Source organism: Meleagris gallopavo, chromosome 1 (assembly GCF_905368555.1).
Source record: "Meleagris gallopavo chromosome 1, MGAL_WU_HG_1.1, whole genome shotgun sequence".
Lineage (NCBI taxonomy): Eukaryota > Metazoa > Chordata > Aves > Galliformes > Phasianidae > Meleagris > Meleagris gallopavo.
In genome coordinates this window covers 12,492,496-12,509,960 of record NC_139404.1, presented here as the reverse complement: position 1 = coordinate 12,509,960, position 17,465 = coordinate 12,492,496, and the positions used below count along the sequence as shown (strand labels likewise).

Below are 17,465 nucleotides of genomic sequence, written 5' to 3'. Positions count from 1 at the left end.
AAAACACAAACAGAAAACAAAATAAGCCAAAAAAAAAGAGAGTTGGGAAATCCATGGAAACTTTATTTAATGTCTTGTTTTAAATATTACAATATATATATGTATTAAATTTATAGTGTCTTCACAGGCCTTGAATTGCTATCCCACAGTCTTTCGACACAAATGTTTTCTTTCTCTCTGCAATCCATACACAGCCTCTTAAAGTGCTGTATTGTCTCTTCCTCTAGTTTTCACATAGCACAACCCATGCCGTCGGCAATAATCCAAGCTCTTCTGCTTACACTGCATTTTTAAGGCATTCAGTTTCTTCCCTCCCACAAGACAGATAAACTAAGCTGGAAACTGACCATTTATCATACTTGTCATTTCTGATCTCAGTGCCTTGCTAACTAGAAATCTATTAGGTTTTCGCCATTGCTGTGTTTAAGTGTATGGCTCACATTTGTAATAAATACATTTCCTAATCTTACAACATGAGTTGATGGAAAGAAATACATTAATCTGCTTTGTAAAAAAAACTATTTGTATGTTTTGACTTTATATTATTCATTTTATTAGCATATAAATGGAGTTGTATTAAGATTCTTTTTCAAGTGCTGTATCCAAATTGCTTGAAAAATGTAGTAGAAAACAGTTTTTTATGTTCAGTAATTGACTCTATTACACTATGTTGATAAAGAGAAGTTGTATGACTCTTTTTTTTTTTTTTTTTTGCTGTCTTGGTTTGTGATACATGCAGAATGTACAACATAAGTCTGCAGTATGCAGGAGAATGTTCATTTTTTTGTTTTTTAAATCATGGCAGAATCACTCAACCCACCAAAGCAGAGTAGAATTTACTGTAATGATAATACTAATATGTACTTAGGGGAAGAACAAGGGAGAAAAGATACATTAGAGTTAGATTTTCTTACAGATTTGTGCCTCGCGTATGACTGACTTAATTAAGACTTTAATCAAAATGGAAAGGTTTTTTTTTCCCACTGTTGGTGTCTTTCTCTTCAGTAGTTTCTTTGGGAGAGAAATGTTCCTGTTGAAGTCTGTCTTTCATTTAGAGAATTTGTTGCATTTGGAAGAAATATATTGGCTCAAACTTTTGCCTGACAAGAGAACTTGTTAATATAGAAAAATACTGTAGACTCATTGCAGACCCACAGTAATAATAAAATATAGTGCTTAGGAAAAAAAAAAAAGGTAGTCTCTCATGTTTGCAGAAATGTATCCTATTTCTCCAGAATCTATCAGTCAATAGTGGGATAAGTCAAGAAATTTCATCACATACTTAACTTTGTATGTATGCCTAAGTGTCTTGGTAAGTCAAAGCCAAAGACCATTCATTCATGAAAACAAATACCATCCTCAGAAGAGGATGTCAGCTTTATGTGTGTGAGGGACTGCCTATTCTATTACTGTGATGGGAACAACTGTCAGTCAGCTCCAAAACCTATTTGTCATATAAAAGCAGTCCCAGTGATACAGTGGAAATGCTTCCATGAGATAGTGAAGCAGTTTTAGTAATAAGATTTGTTCTTTTACTCTCCATATTTTTATTAAAATGTTGTAGACTATTTCTGATGTTTGATGTGATACAGCTTTGGCAGTTTTGCTCCAACTGTGAGTCTGAAAGAGAGCAGCTGTGCAGTGTTCATTCTGACACAAGTTGCTAATGCACATGGACCAGACCACCCATCTTCTTTTGATAGAAAAAGTCATTAAATATTGAAATATTGGGACTTTCAAGGAGAATTGTTTAAGTCAAGGAGGATTTAGACAGTCAGAAGAAGCATAACAAGGAATAAAAAAGGAATGGTTAAAGTAAATCACTTGATTCCTGACATACAAATATACACTCTACAACAAGAAAAACTGTATATGCCCATCAGGGAAACTTGGTATCACTGATAAATTACACGCTGTGTAATAATGAGAGGGAATAAGATAGCCTTAAGTATAAAAAAAAAAACAGAAAAAATACTTTAAAAATTGAAAGAACTCTGATATTCTTCTAAAATCAGAAGACAAAAAGTAAATACAGAGTTTGTGAAGTTTTCTATCACAGTTGTTTCTTCATCTTCTTCCATAGTGGCTGTTATGCGTGAAAGTCTCTTTTTGTAATGACACAAGGTCCCATTCTCTATTCCGGTTGTCAATCCTCTTCAAGAATCATATGTGACATCAAGTCACTTAATCAGTCACAGATTTTTTGCGTCCTGGCCATGTCAAATTGGTCTTTACATTTGAGGGTAAATTGTAATCCTTGGGAACTATGTGGTTACATGATGGCTGTATAAACAATTAGTTCTACTTTCTTTTCCTATGTTTTTGTACGTAATGATTTTCAGATACTGGCTGCGCCTTAAGGCCAGGCTGCAACATAAATATTTACTAATATATTAATAAAATGTTTCCAAACAGATCACAGGGGGAAAAAATACATCTTGGCTTTATGTGGTTATTTAGAGTAATATTTTTTTTTTTCTTTTTGCAGTTTTTGTGGGATTCTGGATTTATGGTGTCTTGAATCCATAGCCTGGCTCTACATTTTGGTCTGCTAGAAAATTAGAGTATTAGGACTGAGGAAGAGCCTTGTGAAGATTAGGAAGAAAATATTACCTATAAGCAGCAACAGACTGCAAATGAATTGTTTGCATTTGATTTCTAGAGAAGAGGAAGTGACAAATCACACATCCTTAAGGCAGGCAGAAGGAAATGATAAATATTCAAGCAAGCTCCAAATTCAAATGCTAGCAGTCCAGTTTTCTTGGGAGAGCAGAGGAAGAGAATTTGGCCTGAAGAATTAGTAATTTAGTTCTGCCTAGAAATAGGAGACTACCCCAGGGAGATATTGCAGTCAATTGTTTTGGGCTCAATGTTTTGACAAAACAATAGTCATAGTAGAAGTCCTGTTGTCTGGACTTAGTATCAAGAAACAATGCAACTGTATTTCACAAGTCAAGATTTTGTCTAGCCACAAACGGTGTTAGATACAGAAATTAAGTAATAATACATTTAAGGAATGTATTATACACAAAGTCATATAGGGAGATTTCTGCACTGCAACTAAAAATGCCTTTACTGCTCCTCTAAACAGATCTGACACACCTTTATATTAGCTCAGGTACTGCAGACAACATAGCTACATTTGTTATGAACTTACCATGTTTCCAGAAAGTGTTATCTGAAACAGAAGAAACAGAACTCAGTTCTGCCATCTACATATTATTATTAGCAAAATGATACTGCAAGATCTCAGTTACGTTCTTCTCTACTAGTAAGTGCTTGAAACTGGTGCTAGAGCGTGGCTAGTATGTGCAAAAATCTAAGCATTTTAGAGAATGAGCTGAGCCATTTCAAATTAAATAGCTCTCAAATGGAAAGTGGAAGCTCCTTCTTAAGAGCTCTTCCAGGATAGGGGTGACTTTGAAGTCAGTCTCTTTGATTTAGGGAATGCACAGGAAGAGACATCTGTGTGTCTCTGGAACATGAAGACAAAGATACGTTACAGATGCTGACCTTTAGGGTTACCAAGAGATATGTGAACAGAAATCTCAGAAGTTGAAAATAGCATAGCACATATTCATTGCGCTCTGCAGTTGGAAGGCATGTACTTGCAGTTGGTGAATATAAATAATAAAGAATTGTTCTCTGGTAAGACATAGGTGACTTTCATCTCAAACAATGAAAGACCCTCACCAGATGTTGCAGTAGATTTTCATCCTTTCATCTACAAAACTTTGGTGAAATAATAACAAATGATGTTCTGCAAGTGTTTGTAGGCCTTACACGAAGTAACTGAAATAGAACAATGCTATAATACTCAGCTGTTTGAAAAAAACAGCTACTGGTGAAGGGTGTAATATTTCTTACAAAGTTGTTTTCTAAATAGAGATGGCAATAAATATGCTATACAAGAGACGCAGGACAAAATCTTCCCTTTCTCTGTGGCATTGGAGCATTGATCCAAGAGACATGAGGAGATTTCTTTATGTTGAAGAAGGATGGTTTTGAAAGCCTGTAGAGCAGAAGTCATATTCTGTATGCTGCATTGTATTTGTTCTGCTAGCATATGTTTCCAGGAGTTCTGATGATAATATCATAGCTCTGACCATATCTTGTAAAAATGTCTGGAGGCTTAGTATAAGAGACAAAAGTCTCAGAAATAGGTCAGTATCCCAGATGGGAATCCCTGATGTTCTTTTTCAGAGAATACTACTGACTAAATCAGGAATTCTAGAAAAACTAAGGATAATTAGCTACTCTATACCTCGGTTAGATTTAAATCTGATAGTTAAAAACTTCATATAGATTCCTGCACTGAAGAGGTTTATTGCACGAAATGTCAGTTTAGTAATTTCTCTGTGTGATTGACAGTTCGTAATGACATTCCTTGTATTCCATATCTTCAGCCTTTTTCCTTTCTCTAATCTGCTGTTATTAATGAAACCCCTCAGAGGAGACCTTGATTGTTATCATAAAAATAATTTTATTGTGACACAATGCTAGTATTGTCACATAAAATTATTGTAGGTTAGCTTTGAAATAATAGCAGCATTCATTGTCTTTTAGCAAAAATAATTATTTAATATTTCATTTCCAAATACCATAAAGTTGTGCTACTTTTGGATAAAGAGAACTGGACGAAGAAATTTTGTTCACAAGGTCACACCTATCACTGTCAATCTCTTCTGTAAGGATTTCACATTTTAACATAAACATATTTGGGGATAAAGTACATAATCTTTTGTTGCCTTGAATAGGACTGCTCTGGTCCACAAAAATTTGAAATCTGTTGATTTTCATGAAACTGTTGAAAGCAGTGCTTACCATATAAATGTGTCTGCTGAGGAAAAATGCAAATTTCTCTGTTTTCATAAGCAGCCAGGATTGGAAATCTATTTCATTGTTCCATTTTTTTGTTTTGTTTTTATTCAGCCTGTGAGATTTTAGGCATTTGCAAAATTTGAACTCCAGACGCACTCTCCCAGCATTATCATTGCAGTGTCCACATCTGGGTTCCAGACACTATTTACATGTGCTTAGTTTTTCAGTATGATATTTCCTCTGTGCAGCGCAGTTCACTGCCTAATTGTAGATAATTTTTTAACCATACGAACTGAAGCGATAACTTTTGTTTTTCAGTAAAGTTTGTTTAATGATATGAAGAACACAGATACTCTGCTGTAAATATCAAAATACATTTTACAAAAATCAACAGTAAATTTTCCTTCAGATTTAGAGCTGAAATTCAGAACAAGGTCTTGTAACCTGGTGTACAAGCAGTGAAAAAGACAAAGCAACTTCTGATCCTTTTGCACTCCTGAAGTAGGAATTTACTGAAGTTGCCATCTCTCAATTGTCTTTAATATGGTTTCTGTTTTTTTTTTTTAAGTAGAATTTACCTATGAGTGTGACTCCACCATTTCAAGTATTGTCTTTTTGTAGTCAGAATTTGTAGTTGTAATTATGGCTGTAGTCCTAAGAGCCCACTGAGAAGCAAATCCTAAAGGCAGCAATTTTAAGATATTTTATGGTTGCAGCAAGTAGTATTTTCTTTTTTCAACAAAAGCAAAAAGCAAAAACAAAACAAAACAAAACAAAACAAAAAACCTATGAAAAGTTCTTTCAAACTCAAATTTTGAAGGAGATCTATAAATCTATTTTGTTTTATGATTGTGCTGTGTCCCATGGAAGTATTTTTCACGTTGTACTATTTTTCTCCAGTTTTTTTCTTTCTGAGCATTTTTTTTTTTTCTTTCTCCAGTGCATTATTTCTGTAAAGAATTCTTGACCTTTTTGTGTACTACAGGAAAAAATCAGAAGATAAACTACATGCATTCTGCTGAAGATGCTTACAAGGACCTAGCATTTATTTGTTCCCAATAGAAGTAGATAAAATAAGACTAGCTGTTCCATTGGATTCTACTGGATCTATGAAAATCCTTAAGAAATGCTTCAGAATCAGAGGTTAACTAGAAAACAATTAAAATTACTTTTATTTTGATTTAAAAGAATTCCAGCCAATAGGAAAGTTATTTTCAATATCTTAGAATGGAAATTCAGACTATAGTTCTTACTGTGTAAGCATTTCTGCGTGTAACTTCAGGCAGCTCATTTATATAACATCTCCAATCCTCTTTGTAAAAAGGTGTGAAGTTCTGTGAGGGTACTCTGTGGGATTATTTTTTTTGTGTGTGTCTTAAAAGATGCTATAATTCTTAGATAGAACATTTAATATGCAAACATTGAATGTATAAGCATATTAAAAGCAATTATATATAATTGTATGTTTTGATTTTTATTTTTTTCTGGAATTTTTTAGGGTTTGAGAGCCCTTGGCCGCCATGGAAAAATCAAGTAGCTTTCTCTATTGGAATGCAAAAACATCAACGACACTGGGATTCAGGTAAAGCTTAACCTCTTCTCTTGATGCTTCCTGGAAGCCTCTCTATGCTTCAAATCAACCATGTCCAAACAGATCATATTTTACTCTGTGCAACATCGTTCATTCTTCATTACACTATTCTACACTTTTATAGAGTAATAGAATCATAGAATGGCCTGGGTTGAAAAGGACCACCATGATCATCTAGTTTCAACCCCCTGCTATGTGCAGGGTCGCCAACTACCAGACCAGGCTGCCCAGAGCCACATCCAGCCTGGCCTCGAATGCCTCCAAGGATGGGGCATCCACAACCTCCTTGGGCAACCTGTTCCAGTGCGTCACCATCCTCTATGTGATGTGATTTTCTTTTTGCAGTCCTTTTCATTTTATTTTTCTTTACTTCCATGAATTTTAATGAATTTCAAATTCTGCCTTCTGCATTGACTCTGAACAATTGTAAGAGAGCTTTACATTCTACTGCACTGTACTGCGCAAATTACAATCTAACTTGCTACTATTATTCTCTTTCCCTTGCTCTACAAATCCCTTACTAATTTCTATTTATTACATATTTTTCCTGCTGCTAATGTGGGTTTTCAGGTAAAACTTTCTGTTTTATTAGTCAGCCTTTAGTTGAATGTCATACTTACATGACCAAGCATAGCTAGCTCAATGGAATAGTTAAACTTCTTTTATTCTATTACATGAGGTTCTTCATGTGCTGCTGATATATTGCTACATGCCATTGTCTCTTAGAGGCACAACGATATGCCTCAATGTAATTCTGAAGTATATTTCTTACCAACAGAAATCCTTAAAAGTAATAACTTATGTTTCAGTGATATGCACATGTGCTTTCTCCAGACTGAGCAGATTTCGTAGCTGTTTTATGGAAAGAACAACACAAATTGTACTGTGTCATTTTTCAGAAGAAAAAGCCTGAACATTTTAAAATGTCCTATAAAATCATCAACTGAGTAATTTGTTAACATCTAATGATGAAATTAATCTGTTAGAAAATGGACTACGTGTATTTTAGCTAGATATTGTTATTCTTAGGATTTCATGCTCCCGGTGGGATATCTGTTGAACCTCTGTAAACTTCATTTTTACACTGTTTTTCTTATGAAAATTATATACCTTCTTTTGAAAATTTAAACAGCGAATCTCAACAATATGAAGCCAGATGTTGTTCTTAAAATAAGAGATTAGCCTGAACTATGCATTGTTTAGTGTTCTGACCTTAAACTTAGCAATAAACTGAGAAATTTTCCAGGTCAGTAATCAGATAGGAAAGACTTTATTTGTTAAAAGAAAACATAAAAATTGAAGTTGCTGCAGAGGCAATTATTTACATTGATGATAAGTTAAGAAGTTATACAGAAAGACAATATTTCCTCTTCTAAATAATCAGCAATTGCAGAAATTTTTAATATTAATATAGTATTTGAACTCCATTTACAAGTCTTTTTATGGGTAAAGCATTGACTGAAGACTGGAAGAGACTTGGAGGGGAAGCAGGGATCATCAGACGTATGGTCCGCTTTCCATAAAAGGAGCAAATAATCAAGCACAGAACCGGCGGTCAGGAAAGGAGATGGCTGATGAAATACAGCTGAGATCTGTACAATCACAAGTGTCACAAAAAGTGTACATGGGGTCAACATTTTGCTGTTTGCCTTCATATGTTATCTGTTGGGCATGAAGTGAATCTAGTTTGAGGTCTGAGAGGAAGAAAAGTAGATGTCTCCAAAATGTACTGTTAGGCTGTGAAGTTCCTTATCAAATGTTGGTTCAATATGCTTGAAGCTTACTTAAGGAGATTTTACAGATTCAGTACTATTACATAGACTTGCACCTTCGTGTTTCAGAACAGTGCAAAAAAGTAGGCATTAGTTGGTTATTTGTCAGTGGAAGAAGAAATTATCTACCTTGCTGGAAAGAAGAGAGGTAGAATTTACATCCAAATAAGAGCCCTTTTTTTTCCTGCAACTGAGAATTGAGTCTAACCATATGGAACAAAAATAATTAAATCTTGTTGCTTAGAGGTACCAATTTCGTGCCCATAAACCCTTGCAGATTGTCAGGCAAGGTACAGTGCAATCCTAGTTTTTGGCCTCTACATTTTTTCCATTATAAGGCTCCAACATCCATCATTTTATAACCATATATTATACGCATGAGTCAGTCGTTGTTTCACCACAAGGGATGCATCTGGTTTGAATCTTCTAGGGGCATATACATCAGGCCACTAGAATTTGCTTCTTTAGGAATAAATCTGACTATCATTCATGAATGTTCTGTGTAAAGGTCTGTATTTCCATGTTTTTGTTTCCATGAAACAATGATCAAGTACGTACACTTTTTCTATTTCATCAAAAGTTGGTGCAGAGCCAGCACTGCCTCTTTCAGAGGAGAATGTTCAGTTCTATGTTCTGCTATTATCATTCAGTATTTCACTATATACTCCAAAAAAAGAATGTGGAAGAAAAGAAGCATTTACATTTTCTGTATCTGCAATATGAATTTGACTTCACTCAAATTGATCCATCAGCAGCGAGCACATGAAGATGTAGGTGTAACAGAGACCATGCAGTCATGGATCTAGGAAGGGCAGGAGGAAGAAGAGATAAGAAAGTAACTCAAAACAAAATGGCACATCTTTATTTGAAGATGGAATCTGAGTTTATGGAAAAAAAAACGTAGAGAGGAACCTCACTGTATGCTGCACATCGTGATTATTCTTTGATTACATAAAGTATACTTAAATTGTGTGGAAAAAAATGTGTATGGAGAGGGCTTTAATAACACAGTCAAGGTAAAATGCTGAGGGTTATAAAATGGCACAAAATAATGCTGACCTCACAGTGTAAATTCATTTACTTGTTCATAGGCATTATGACAGTAAACTATAATCTGATCACATATTTTGTAACTGGGATTTCTGCTCATTCATAGCTCAGACAATGCTCACTTTATGTGCAGCAATTCCATTTCAGATTTTCATTAATATTTGTGTGCTTTAAGATCTTATTTACACAGAATTAAAACAGTGCAAAAGAGATAGAAAATTATATTTCCTTCTTATGCTATTCATTTATTTTAATGTTTTGCAAACTTTATTTATTTTCATAACCTCTTTTGGAGGTCTTAGGTATTAGGTCCAAAGATACAGAGATGAAGATAACAAACCAATCTCCATTTCCTTTGATTGAAAATTATATCCTAAGTGCTATTTGCAAAAAAAATAATGTAGGGGTAGACTTTAAGAGCAAATACAGATTCTAACTCTGAAGGATATATTAAGTATGGATGTAGGCAAACTATGCCAGTATAAACAAGATAAACATATCTCTCAGGCATTGAAATCTTGGCTTCAGCTTGTGCTGCATACCCTAGCTGAGAATGTAGTGATTAGATCAGCATGTCTGAGGCTAATTCTGAAGGGAGTTCAGTTTCTCTTACGCATGGAAAAAACATATATCAGTTTTGGTGTTTAGAATATTTCTATATTGCTGTTAACACCCTGTAAAGCTAGAATTTAAACAGGAGAGGTACAGAAGCCAATTTTTATAAATTCTGACTTGTTCACTCTAACCAGTTCTATTTTAAAATACAATCAAATGTTTTGTAAGACCCCAAACCCAAGAAGCATTGCATTGGTACAGCTATGCTGATGGAAAAAAAAAAACAACAAACGAGTTAGGATACAGATGAAAAATGATAAAAAATTTGGTCCATGAAACAAATTTTAGACTTAATAAGTTTCTTCGGATCTGTTAATGAGAGGCATTAAAATCACACACCTCTTTGTCATCAAAAAGCTAGCATTTGCCACTGATCAACCATAGGTTGGTGCCCAGGTTCCTGTTTGATGCAAGGAGAAAATGTCCGTAGTAAAATTACAATGGACTTTTTTTCACAATGATAAATAAGTAAGTGCATTTATGCATTTATCTGTGTGCATGCACGTGTTTACTTACCCATGTAGTCTTAGTCAATTTTCTTTGGAACTAATTCTAGAAAGTTTTGAAAAGCTTCAAGCAGCCAGTATTTTCTATAGAGGAAGATTCTCTATAGAGGTAAAATCTCCATTGCAATAAATGCCAAATTGCACTGCCTTTAGACCAGGTATGGAAAATCAGCTCAGTGACAGGTTTAAGTTATCTTACCATGGTTTTCGGCTGGAAATGATAGAAGAGGAGAGATATTCACTGAAGCTAATTCCACAAAAAGTTCTGCTGCACTCACTTCATAGAACTATTAAGTGAAGAAATAGCATTTTAGGTTACTCTGTTCTTGAGGAAACAAATCTACAGGCTCATAAAACAAAGATTTCAACACACTGAATTAGAAGAAAGGAACAGAATTTTATTCTAATGACCACATAGTTCATATCAGCTCCAGCAGTGGAAATAACCTCTTAATACAGCTCTCCTTTTTCCAGTGAAATTCCCAGACTATGGCTGAGAGAATTCACTGCTATGAAGGCTACATAGAACAAATGAAGTGCTTAAGGTGGACCACAGGATGGATATAAATGTGTTGTGCATTGAGAAAAGCAGAGTGGACACATTTCTAAAGAATGACTGCTCTGTTTGTTGCTCTTTCAGGTGTTCTGCAAAGGCACTAAGCAGCTGGAATATTGTCATGTCTCCTGCTTCCATCAGCTGACAGATGAAGCTGTGAAAGCTTTGGCATTTCACTGCCATGAACTAACATCTGTCAGCATAGCTGGTTGTCCAAAGGTATGTATGAGAACTGGGACAATAGTTTTGGGGTTGCTATTGCAAAGGAATACACAGTATTTCATTCAGGAATTTGGCCTGCTGCCGTCTATATCTTGCTACAGTTCTACAGTGCATTCATTTAATTTAAAAATCAGAGTCTCAGTTCAACTGGTTTATATTCTGAGGCTTGGTTCTTGAGTGTGTTTGGCATTCTTCTAATGGTTGCGGTTAGAACGTAAAGATGCCTGCACTGGGTTAGGCACAAGCCTGTCTCAAGGAGCTGATGTCTGGGAATGAATAAAGAGAAGGGCTTTTAGAGATGCTTCCTGCAGATACTGTCTGAGCTTCTGGTGTTCTGGATGCTCCCAAAGCAGGGAGTCTTTGTTTTACAAAATCTCCCTATTTTCATGCTTTGTTATTTCTCCAGTGCTTCTTCTGAAGGAGACTGCTAGTCTCTACCAACTTAAACTCTTGATAGTGTCCAAATCCTCCTAATGCAATGTATGAGAAAAGCTAGAAACAGAGGAGTACTTTTTCAGAAGTTGGCATTTAAGTGGAGAGCAAGCTTCAGAAGCACTGTTTGTACCAGATGAGCCTATAGAAACTGGCTGCTGAAGCACGGTGAAATGCCTTATGGACATGTTGTTGTGTATCTTCATATCCTCTCTAGGATGTAGGCCAAGGATGTTGCTCCATGTCTTAGAATAGCCCTTAGATTCTTATCTTAGGGATATTTACTACACAACATTAATTATTATATGGTTCCCACTGTTCTGTATTCTTTGTTTTTTGTTAGATACTAAGCAATTTTTTTCAGTAATAACAGTAATAACAAAAATTGTGGATGTTTATCTTGCCAAAGTAGTTGAAGTTATATATTGTTGAAAGCCACGCATTTCACTGCAACTTTTAGGCATCTCACACACACATCAAAATTAGCATAAAATATCAGTGGATGCGTCTAGGCTGGAAATTGGCTAAGTGTTTGATTACCAGAGCAGTGAATTGTAAAACAGAATCCTGGGAAGGGAGACACGGACAAAGTATCAGGTAATGTTAGGATGGCTCTTAATAAGGGAATGAACTGGGTCATATTTTGTAGTTCCTTCAAATACGAACAAGAACTAAACTCAGTGATCTAGTAATCCCTTTCTAGTGCTTTGTTCCTAGATGATATCTTCCTCGTTAAATGGTTATTAAGACAATCCGTTAACCATTGTATTCAGAAAAGAACATCAAGGCTTTTTCAAATAAAACTACACGTAAGTTTACAAGTCTTCTTTTGACTTGAATCCAAATTTACACTCCATAAAATGAAACTAATGGGTCATTCAAATCCTTTGGCAAATTCTAGTACAAATTGAAGCGGTCCAGCTGCTAAGTAAGGAAACATTTTCCACTCAGAGACTATTTAAAAATGGCTGGGAGATTAAAGTAAGAATGAACCTTTGCAAAGGGTAGATGTTAATACATCTAGATCTAGTCAGTCATGTCATGTCTGACAGTCATGTCCTGCAACAACAGGACCCAAACCCAAATGAATTAAGAAAAATCATAGCAAAAGAACATGAAAATACAATATAGAAATGTGTATGCAATAAGAGTGTTTTGGCGTGTGCTAGGCAGGTTACTATAAAATTAGAGTAAATTTTCACTTCAATTATATTTTGGGGGCAAATTAATTGTCTTTAAATAAACCCCACTGGCTTCGGTGAGCCTTTATGTCATGTATCTGCATACCCCCAGGAGATAAAATTTATGCTGATAATATAAAATGTTCAGCAGTGCAGTTCTGAGTCTTACTCAAGGAATGAGCCTGATTCAGAAGTAATTCTTAACTTACTTCATAGGAAAAAAATGAAGTTGCTCTGGGAAATATATCTTATACATGAAAAAATACAGAAAGAATTGAAACTCAATCTCTGATTGAGTGATTCAGGAAATTGAGGTATTTAAATAGCAAAGTTCTGAAGATGCCATTCAATGGACAGTGAATTCAATAATTCAGTCCGGTGGCGGGATTAGCATTTAGAGTTTGATGAATGTGGATTTCCCTTAAACTTATCTGACAGTGAAGTTCAGTTAGCAAATTCTCTTTATTTCAGTAGGAATATCAGTCCATTTATTAACCTCTAAATCTATTTGTTAATCTATTTCAGATCTTATCACTGAGCACATAGCTAAACTTCAATTTTCAGACACTGAAATTGTGTGCTATTAAGTGTTCTTTTTTTTGTTTTTTTTTCAACTTTTTTCTAACTTCAGGATCCCTTTTGCTTCATTTACAGTTGACTGATATCTGTATCCAGTACTTGGCCACAGCTTGCAATTATCTTCACTTCTTAGACATCTCAGGTTGCATTAATCTTAGTGACAAAGCACTAAAATGTCTTCGGAAAGGGTGTAAGCAACTCCAGATTCTCAAGATGCTCTACTGTAGAAATATTATCAAGTTAGAAGATACTTCCTAATCTTCATTTAGTTTTAAACCTCCAAGCATAAAATCTGTCTTCACTGGTATTTTGCTGCTCCTTTCATCTCCATCTTTCTCCTTTATCTGAGGAGTGGGAAGGATGGGCAATGCCCACATGGCTGCCTTAGGATTCTTATGGCTTGGTGTAGGTATCTACATGTCCTAGTGTCAGCCTGAAGTGAAGGGAAATAGGGAATCCATCTATCTTTATGGCAGAAAATGCTCTGTTAGGAAAATTTACGCAGACATGAAGGAAACGTGGAATGTGAGGGAGAAAACCTGGCTGGGCCTCCTTCTCTTAGCCATCATTTTGACTACATACTTGAGCTCACTCAGTGTGTTTGTGGGAGCCTGTGGGAGCCCACATCCCAACAATTAAATGTCAGTGCAGGGATGAAGTGGAAGTGAGCATTGATGTGGGCCTGTGCTCATAATGTAGCATAGTAACAGTGAATGAATCAAGGTATCATAAGCATAGTTTCATGAAGTATAAGTGAAAGATACTACAAATGGAAAAAGCAGGTCACCTACAACCATGTTTCCCTCCTGTTGTAAATGGACCTGCTCTGTTGCTTCTCCATGACATTCAACACCAGTCCACTTTGGTCAGGTTTAGATTTGAGTTTTCAGCTCTGCGTGTCCAAGATGCACACTTCCATTGTGTTTAAGAGCCCTGCAGAGTAACCACCTCACAGCTAGAGCTGCAAAGTGGCCAGACACACCAAAGGTGCTGACACTGCTTGGAAAAGAGCTAAAATCCAAGTACGGTTGATATATCTGGGTATACAATTTTTTTACTTAAATAACATTAACAATATATATATTAGATTATAGAGAGTATCCAATAAGAAAGAGGGTTAATCCCCACATAAAACATTTACAGGACTGCTGTAGATTGAGCACTCCCAGCTAAATCATTCCAGGGTTCAATAGTCACTTTATAGACAGCAAAGCTAATGCAGATCCTTAGCAACTTAAAAGATATCTAGTGTGCTTCATGCTTTCCAAACCCTCCTTGGTTTATTTTCCTGTTCACCACAGACAATTCTGTTCTCATTACTTTTTTTTTTTTTTTTGCTTGTCAGGCCTCATTTTTGTCTCTCTCACTTAGTTTTCTTAATGTCATCTTAGAATTTCCTTCTCAAAATCTCTACTTGTAATTAAACACATGTTAGCTATGGAAAGTGTCTCAAAGGATTGGTATGCAACAGTAGTGATTGAAAAAATCATTCTAAATGAATTACATTTTATTAAAAAAAAAAAAAAAAGTATGTGAAATACTTGTAATTTCTTCATATGTTTCCAATCTACAGTTTTTCCCATGTTAAACCTCAGGGGGTTTTCTCCTACCCACAGATTACTGTTGACTTGCTTTTTCTTTCTCTTCATATCTCTCTATGGAGCACTAAGCACTATATCAGCCCTCTGGGGCTCTGGTTGCTTCTACATCTTTTTGTGCAAACAATATGTAATAGTAATGAAAATTCAGTGCCTTCTAATTGGTTTGGTGAGCCACAAACAAAGGGCTGACTTGATTTCTCAGAAACTCACTTGCAGCACTGTAGCTTTTGCAAGATGATGAGGACTGTGGCTCTGCCTCAGAGTCCCCCATGCCACGGATTCACTGACCATCTTGATTAAACTCTCCTGACTCAGCCAAGGAATTTCCCAATTAGCTATTTTTACTGTAAAGAAAGCCCTAGAGAGTTAAAGATTTTTACAAAACAAAAAGCAGCCATGAGACACGTATCTCCACCCAGTGTCATCTTTCTAGTTTATTTGACTTTTCAAACCAGGAAAAATACCAATTTTATTTTCTTGATCCTGACATTTTGGTATGTGACAGCAGTTGGTTCTTTTCTCAGCTATCCTCAGTCTCTGATCCTTTGCACGTACATTCAATGATAGGAAAGTCTTATCCTGTTGCAGCTTGAGTCAGGGACAAAAGCTTGAGTCAGGGACGAAAGCTATCACGTGGCTCCACGATGTAAAATAATTCAGCACTGATGCTTTTCTGCTTGTTCTTTCTAACACAGCCAAATAGCCTCCCTAGACCTAGGCAGGCTGCAGAATGCACTGAACCTATTGGATCGGAGTGGTTTTTCAATTGCTATTAGATGGGATGATATGCAGAAAATAGAAAGGGGATCGCAGTCAGATTTAGATATTTTCCAGATCCTGTATGTGTCACACTTTCTAAAAAATCTTTTATTGTAATTCAAGGTCAATGTTGGGAAGATAACAGCTTTCTGCCAAAAATCACATCAGAAGCTTAGTAAAATATAATAATGATTCTGCACTGTTAGTCATCCTGCAGCAGATTTTTACTGGTGACATCAAAAGCAATGACACTACTGTCACTTACATGTCACCTTATATATTTATAAATTGTGTTTTTTAGTCACAACCAATATTACTAATGAATTGTAAGCAACAGATTGACATAAAAATGAACAACAGATCCCTGTTCCTTGTTTTCAGACTGGATCTTAAAACCTTCTGCTGGCCCTTTGAGTCACAGAATCACAGAATCACCAAGGTTGGAAAAGACCTTCAAGATCATCCAGTCCAACCATCCACCTATCACCAATAGTTCTCACTAAACCATGTCCCTCAACACAAAATCCAAACATTCCATGAACACCTCCAGGGTCAATGACTCCACCACCTCCCCGGGCAGCCCATTCCAGTGCCTGATCACTCTTTCAGAAAAGTAGTATTCAGAAAAGAGTCTCACAGAAAGTGTTGGAAAAGTCTGTTTTAAGGTGTATTTTGTATTCTGTTGGTGTGAAACACACATTTCAGAGACATCTCATTCCATATTCAAGGAGACAGAAGGGATGGATCTGGAGAACCTGCTAAAGCAATAGAAAAAGTATCCTTTTAATTTGAAGCTGCTTTGCGAAATTTATAAATCATGTATACTTCATTTTGCCAAAGGAATTCCCCATTATTAAACACTACCCAGTCCTAGCAGACATCTCTTAATAGACTGAGCCATGCAAGCATTGAGGCATATCTCTCATACTGTGTCATAGACTTTTTCAGAGCTTTGTTTTTACTCTTTCCTGAGATTTATATAGAAAACATATGGAGCCACTCTATATGACTCTTGAAGCTTTGCAATGCAGCTTCTTTGGAAACAGTTACGAGCACAAAGATTGTCCATTCTTGCCAGTACTATATAGCATTTGAGATTCTATTTGCCAGCATAGTAGTCTCTGGTGCCAAGTTTAAAAAACATTCTACGAACTGATAGCCTGTGGCGTTCTTCAGTATCTGGAGGCAAACAACCTTCTGATTAATGCCACAGAGGATCACGGATGATCTGCTTGTGGGATGAAGTGATGATACAATTTCTTTCTTCTACTAGAGGAAAACAAAGGTAACTCACTGCTCCTTAAAAGGTGGCTTCTGTAGAAAAGGCCAGCTTTGATGTGCTTAGGAGTAATCCTGGGGGAAGTCATTGGTGTCTTTAGAGAAACACCACTCTTCATTGTAACAGTCTCCTTAAACTTCATAACTTTGCAAGTACCATATGAAGTCAGCTAAGAGCTGAGAAAGTTGTAGGTCTCTATTAACCTTTCTGAGTGCAGAATGAATGACGAAATCTGCCATTGCCATCTGAATTCCTTGCCAGCCAGTATAGTGCTCTGAGCAAAGGGTATGTTATATTCTGAAGAAGAGCAAGAATAAATGCTTCTTTCTTTCTTGTCTGCTCTAATAAGGAGCCAGTTACATTTCTTTTAAAGTCATGACCATTTTGTTAACAAATGACTCACCAACAATTAAATTTTTTTGTCTTTGAAATGGAAATGGCATTGATTCTTAATAGCTGCAATACATCTGACACTTGGAGAACATTCTGGTTTTTGTTTTG

The 17,465-nt window shown here is 35.9% G+C and overlaps 1 protein-coding gene across 1 annotated transcript in view; it reads left to right on the top strand.

The window, feature by feature from the left end:
- The window catches only part of FBXL13 (F-box and leucine rich repeat protein 13), a gene marked incomplete at its 5' end in the record, with an annotated part of 76,110 nt that overhangs the window by 55,728 nt on the left and 2,917 nt on the right, over positions 1–17,465 (top strand). The window contains 4 exon segments of the mRNA XM_085216855.1: positions 2,796–2,808; positions 6,320–6,403; positions 10,996–11,130; positions 13,401–13,564. Of these exon segments, the coding sequence (XP_085072981.1) occupies positions 2,796–2,808; positions 6,320–6,403; positions 10,996–11,130; positions 13,401–13,564 (396 nt within the window).